Source organism: Triticum urartu, chromosome 3, assembly GCF_003073215.2.
Source record: "Triticum urartu cultivar G1812 chromosome 3, Tu2.1, whole genome shotgun sequence".
Taxonomy (NCBI): Eukaryota; Viridiplantae; Streptophyta; class Magnoliopsida; order Poales; family Poaceae; genus Triticum; species Triticum urartu.
In genome coordinates, this window is record NC_053024.1 from 140,133,034 (window position 1) to 140,139,482 (window position 6,449).

Below are 6,449 nucleotides of genomic sequence, written 5' to 3' on the forward strand. Positions count from 1 at the left end.
ATGTGGAGGTAGACTGAAACCGCGGTCGACATGAGTGGCAAGGAGGACACACTCACCCTCCCATGCCCGAGGCTCGGTCTCGTTCCCCGGCAACCTCCAAGACCCATGGGCAATCATGCCTCCACTGGCCAGGTCCTCCAACTCCTCCTTCTAGATCGTGGAGCGGATCCAGTCCCCCTGGATCCAACCAGGCAGCAGACCGGACCTCGACGATGACCCCCGACTCGTCTTCTTGCCCTTCACCGCCGCCGCCTTCTTGCGCTCTAGGTCCGCTGTCTTGTCCTTTCCCATGGCGACAGAGTGCTTGCGGGCGAACGGAGACGACGAAGATGGTGAAGAGCGCAGTGTTGAAGCAAGGGAAGAAGGGGACGATTGGGGCGCACTGTGCTTCGCCTCGGCCCAGACGCTATTTATGAGGCCACTTCCGAGTGGCTGACAAGTGGGCCTGAGCGATCTAATCATATCCCGCAGCAGGCGCTCGCCCGATACGTGGCGGAAAAGGTGGCACGAAGATCGAGGCATCCTCATCTATCCACTCCGTTTACTACGGCGCGCTCTGTCCCGCGCGCTTCCCCGAAATTTCGAATCCCATGAGATCCGGAGACCATAGAGTAACCAATCGCGCCAAAGATTTTGTACCATATCAACACTCGAAGATTATCAGTTGAGTTCACTCGACGACCACTGAATCGATCGAGGCAACTGAAAAAAGATCGAAGCTTTAGCATGATTCACAGACTCAGATGAGATACCTCCGCAGGAGAGAATTGGGTCAGAATCTACTTCAGCTCTTTCTTTACTCGGACCTCAATCCATTCGGGGGATAATGACAATGACATGTACCTAGGGTAGGGTCATAGGCCTGACCTAGATGCCTTACCCAAGGACACTGCCCTAGAGCCAAAGACATTCAAGATACAACAGAAAAAACTGACTGAGTTCACCAAGGAGTGCAATCCACTCAACCTCCAACCTTACTCAGAAACCCCAATTCCATTCGACCAAGATGAAGTCACTCGACCATACAAGAAACCACTCGGAATACAGAAGGCCTAAAGTCACCCAGGATGGCAACGGTCAGGCGTTCAGTCTGTAGTCTTAAAGATCATTTATAGCTCTTTATAATTGGCGTTACTAGTAACGCCCTGTCTTAATGTACATTGAACCCTGTGTAACGTAGGATGGTTGGGATTCTGTCGCACTCTATATAAGAGCATCTCCAACAGCCGCGCTACGCGTCACGTGCCCTTCGCCTGGTTTTGCGCGGCCGGCAGTGCTGGCTCCAACAGCCGCGCCAAAATGCAGCGCGCGCGCCGCTCCAGCAGTCGCGCTAAAATGCAGCACGCGTTATCGCAGGCACATAGAAAAAATCCTTGTGCCTTTTCCAATAGATATTTTACATTCATAGATAAACGATACATAGTTCCAAAGCATAGATACATAACTACGGTGCAACGACATAAAAAACTACTAGATAGTGCAACTAGATAAAACTACAACCTACTCCCAATCGTCATCATCATCATCGTCATCCTCGCTCGTCTGGTCCGAGATATCAAGTCACATGTCGTCCCAACAAGGATCATTATCCGTAAAGATCGACTGCCCACCATTTTCAACGATATCGCACTGCGATAACGCCAGGGCCTTTCGCCGACGCCTGTCCAACCGTTCCTTGCGACGCTTTTCCGTCTGCTTTGTCCAGTAGGCTTGCTCATCGGCGACGTCCTCCGGGTGGCACCGGCGCCACTCCGCCATGGCCCGCTCGTCCTCCTCGACGATGAGGAGGCGGCGCTGCAGCCGAGCGTGCTCCGCACGGTCCTGGTCCGTGATAAGACGAGGCGGAGGGGTGACGTCATGCGCCTGCTGTCGCGAGTGGATGTCCTGGAAGTTCATCTGCGCGCGCGGCCTGTCTAGGCGCCACGCCGCCGCGTCGTACGCGCGGGCGGCCTCGTGCGCAGTCCGGAAGGTGCCGAGGCCGAGCTGGACGTCGTCGGACCGGATCTCGGCGTAGTACGACCGTTGGGGCACTGGTGGACGCCGCGGTAGCCCGACGTTCCTCGGCGGCGCGGCAGCATGGTGGCGCGTCGGTGGTGGGGCGCTGGAGCGGCGAGGAAGCAACAAGGAAGTGGGGGGGGGCACGCGTGGCAGCGGAAGAGGAAGAGAGAGTGTGGAATAGGCGCGTGGCGAGCGCCGCAATTTAAAGGCGCGTTGGAAGCGGTGCGCCAAAAATAGCGCGCGAGCTGCCGCCTTTTTCCACGCACGCGCAAACGATTCCCGCACGCGCTAGCTTCCCGCCACCGCTGGAGCGCGCCGAAACGTCCCGCGCGCGCTAAAAACTCAGTTTACCGCGCGCGCGCCTTTTGGCGCGGCTGTTGGAGATGCTTTAAGCCACCCCCCTCCTCTCACGCATAATCCAGTCGGCCAAGCCTCCGGGTACCGAGACGTAGGGCTGTTATTTCCTCCGAGAAGGGTCTGAACTCGTAAACCTTGCGTGCACAACCTTGTTGTAGCTAGGATCTTGCCTCCTCCTACGTACCCCCTATTCTATTGTCAAACTTACTCCCACGACACCCTTTGCACTGAAACATATACCTCCGGGTCTCACGGTAATCCGATGAGTGGGCTGCCGGACACAGGAAAGACAATGGAGATCCTCTGCGGTCGGTTGTAGACTAGTCAAAGGTATCTGTGTCGTGGGAATGGATATCCACCGGGGTCGGCCATAGACTAGTTTTACCTTAGTCCGGTATAATTTTTAGTTAAAATATGTCTGAAATGTATGAATTTCATCCGGTTTGTATGAATATAGTCCAGTTTGTTTAAACAGTTTTTGAATTGTACACGGTAGCATTGGATGGCCGGTTTCCGTACAGGGCCGATCCTGAGAATTTAGGGGCCCGGGGCGAAACTAAAACTCGGGGCCCCCTTTTGGATCATCATTACAATAATATTCAGTTTTGTAAACACTTTGGATTTTGTGTCATTACGATCTCGCGAATAAACCCGGGAGTGGACAGCCCGGCCCGAAAGCCCAACAACCAGGCCAGGCTCGGGCTCAGCTTTTCTGCCCGAAGCCCGGCCTAAAAGCCCGAACATGGCATATATCATTATTTTATTAGAAATATCGGTATAATATATCATTTTAATATCCCAAAGTTCATTATTTTATAAAAAAGGTGCTTGAAAGCCCGACATTTGGGCCAGGTCGGGCTGGGCTCAGGCTTAGGATTTTGAGGTCGGGCTTTGCATAGCCCGGCCCGGACTAGGCGTCCCGGAGGATGCCCAGGTTCACTCACGAGTAACCCAAAATTTTATATGATGACCTATGGAGGAAGTAAAGGTGTGTGTGTGTGTGTCTAAATGTCTATCACAAGACATAGTTTCGAAAGGCAAAGCCGTGTTCACTGTGATGATGTTTGCGTTCGATATGCACAGTAGTCCTTAGACGAACTAATTGTAGGATTGATATTATAAATAACAATACCTGAAAACTTAATTTAGAATCATGAAAAAATCAATATAAATGATATGAAAAATATTCTTTCATATCTTCAAAAATCAAAGCAGAAGTATTGTGATAGTTCGTCTAAAACTTAATAAATCAGGACCTAATTTTCTAATTTATTCCGTCATTGCATAGTTCATCTGAAAATTAGTCGTCAGAATCATTATCCAAAACATCACTTTCGTTCTTGATCTCTTTGAGATTTAGACCACAAGAACAAAGTATCAAACTGCAGAAACATAATGGTTAACGATACTTGTGGAATATACATCGGCCGGCCGGCCGGCAACCGCCCACATCCATAGGTGACATCCAGCGCCGGTGCGCAGACGCCCCATCCCGTGTGCAGCCATATTCATTGCAATCTGGACGACTGGACCTCATCCTCGATCAAAGCTCCCTGGTTGTGTCTCCAAGCTGATGGATCCTGATTGATTCGGTTTTTAGGGTTTCCTGATTGATTCGTGCCTCATGCATGCCTGTTCTAATGTAGAAGCATATACACCATGGGCTGGAAGAAGGAAAACGAGGACAACGCTGCGTCGTTCCCGTCTGCATGTGGCTTGGGCCTTTGCCTACCTACGCACAGGCCGGGAGGGGGCCCCTGGATTTCGGGGGCCCGGGGCGGCCGCCCCTCCTGCCCCCCCCTCAGGGCCGGCCCTGTTTTCGTATTCATGTCCGTAGACTGATCCTCTGTCCGAGAACGAATGCAGCCATGCAGGAGCAAATTTGCTGCTCAGCAATGCCGTTACTGGGCTTAATATTCATTGTTGACTACGTGGTCAAATGGTGTGCAGGAGCAAATTTGCTGCTCAGCAATGCCGTTACTGGGCTTACTATTCATTGTTGACTACGTGGCCAAATGGTGGGCCCCTCAGCGAAGAACGGCGTCAAAGGAGATGGCTTAGAGGGCTGAGTAGATGACAACAAGCGCTAACGTCTTTCACTTCACTGGCCCATGCTCAATTTCTTCGCACGGTTTGGTGGGGCACTAAAATTTTGGAAAATTTTGTTGCAACCTTCACATTTCGGAGCTGGATAGTGGAACAATCATAATTTTTCCTATGTTTAAGCTAGACAATTTTGTGAAGAAGACCTTCTCCAAAACAAACAATTTCACCTTTATGAAAGTAAACTGAAGGCGAGATTCATGCCCAGAACAATAACCAAACAATCCAACGAACTGAAGTTGTAAATAAACAAACTATGAATGCACGGCAATAGAACATCTAAAAGTGTTTGCCACTTTGCCTACAAGCGGTCATCGAGAAGCTCACACAAACACATACTCTATGATGCTCTAGGATCATCACAACAAACGGCAAATTAAGGAATTATTCAGAACCCTGAACGACGGCGTGGCAGCTAGGATAAGCATGCTCGGAACCACGGGCTCTGGTAGGCGTACTCGGCGGTGTGCCGCTTGTCCTCGAGCGCGGCGTACTTCGTCTCGTCGAGCCCGACGGAGGAGGAGAACTCGGCGGCCTTCTTGTCCAGAGCGAGAAGGATGCCGTCTCCCACCGTCCAGTAGGCGAACCCGTAGGTGCTCCCTGCGAAGTGGAAGGGGCCCAGACCCCTGCCGCTCCCGAACTGGTCGCCGTAGACTGCCATGCTGCTACGAGCGGCGCCGGAGGTCCAGCGGCCGCCGCCGGCGGACGAGAACGCGCAGGCCCTGGCGACGCCGTCCCCAGGGCGATAGACCGCGCACGTCACCCTGAAGTTGGACAGGCTGATGCGCGCGCCCGCGTCCTCGCCGTGGAGGAGGAAGGCGCCCAGGCAACCGCAGCCCTGGAACCACGCCGAGAGCGGGACGGTGCTGTAGCTCCCCGTCAGGGGATCGCAGACGACCAGGGCATACGCCGGCGACCATGTTGTCTCCTTGTCCAGGAGCAGCAAGAGCAGGAGACCGTCCCAGAAGTCGGCGAGCTCCCAGCAGCGGCCCGCCAGTCCCGGCCGCGGGAGGAAGTCGAGCGCGAGGTTCCGCGCGACGGCGGCGGCCACCCACCGCGAGGAGGAGGGGACGAAGACGGGGTTGCCGCCGGGCGGACGCGGGTGCCGGTGGCGCTCGTCGACGCGGTAGTGGCCGGAGAAGTGGGCGGGCGACAGGCCGCGGAGCGAGATGAACCGGAGAAGGAAGCGTCCGACGTCGCCCGCGATCACGCGGCGCCAGCGCCGGCACGTGCACGCTGCGTAGACGAGGTGGCGATGCAAGGGGAGGCGCAGGAACACGAGCTCGAGAAAATCGTCCGTGAGGGCATCGATCTTGGTTGCCGGCGCGGTTTCCCTCTGGGCACTCTTGCGGCGGCGGCGGCGGCGGCGGCGGCGGCCGTCCTCCATGGCCACCTGGACCTTACCCTAGCAGAGGTGAAAAGGCTCGGTCGTAAATGGGTGCGCTAATTTCGCCCTGGAGGATAAATCACGCAGAATGGACCCAGGTGGTTCGGTTGAAGAAACGGCTTTGCCAAGTCTCAGTCTCTCTCTCAAAAAAAAGTCTCAGTCACATGCTCAGCCGTTGGAGCTTGTTTCTATTTCTCGCGTGTCAGGAAAGAGAGAAGTGCATATTTCAACCCTTTCCTAGTCTAATTTACAATCCTGAACTTTAATACCGTCTAAATTACAACCCTCAAGTCTCAAAACCGGTCAGGATTCAACCCTCCCCTCCCTGTTGACCGGTTTTGACCTGGGGTGACCAGTTTTGACTAGTCAACGGGTCCAACCAGCATGCCACGTTGGATTTTTTTTTCAAAATTTCAAGAAAAAGTAAATAAAAATCTATAAGATCAGGGACAATATATAAAAAGGCAAAATTCCGAAAAAAATTGTTTGCGAAAAAATTGTTCGCCGTCACTCGTCGTCGCCGTCGCCGGTCGCCGCCGTCGCCCGTCGCCTTTTGAGCTGCTGGTTGCAGCTCCGCTGCTCACCTGTGCTGTCCATCCCCTCA

At 53.6% G+C, this 6,449-nt stretch overlaps 1 protein-coding gene across 1 annotated transcript; it reads right to left on the reverse strand.

Moving 5' to 3' along the window:
• Window positions 1-4,674: 4,674 nt before the first annotated feature.
• Window positions 4,675-5,924, reverse strand: LOC125548185. Its single transcript, XM_048711857.1, has one exon. It carries the CDS (start codon window positions 5,843-5,845, stop codon window positions 4,874-4,876), a length of 972 nt encoding a protein of 323 aa, XP_048567814.1. The 5' UTR covers window positions 5,846-5,924; the 3' UTR covers window positions 4,675-4,873.
• Window positions 5,925-6,449: the final 525 nt, after the last annotated feature.

Coding starts and splice junctions, on each gene's coding strand:
- LOC125548185 (XM_048711857.1), bottom strand. CDS start 5,845: ATGGAGGACGGCCGCCGCCGCCGCCGCCGCCGCCGCCGCAAGAGTGCC.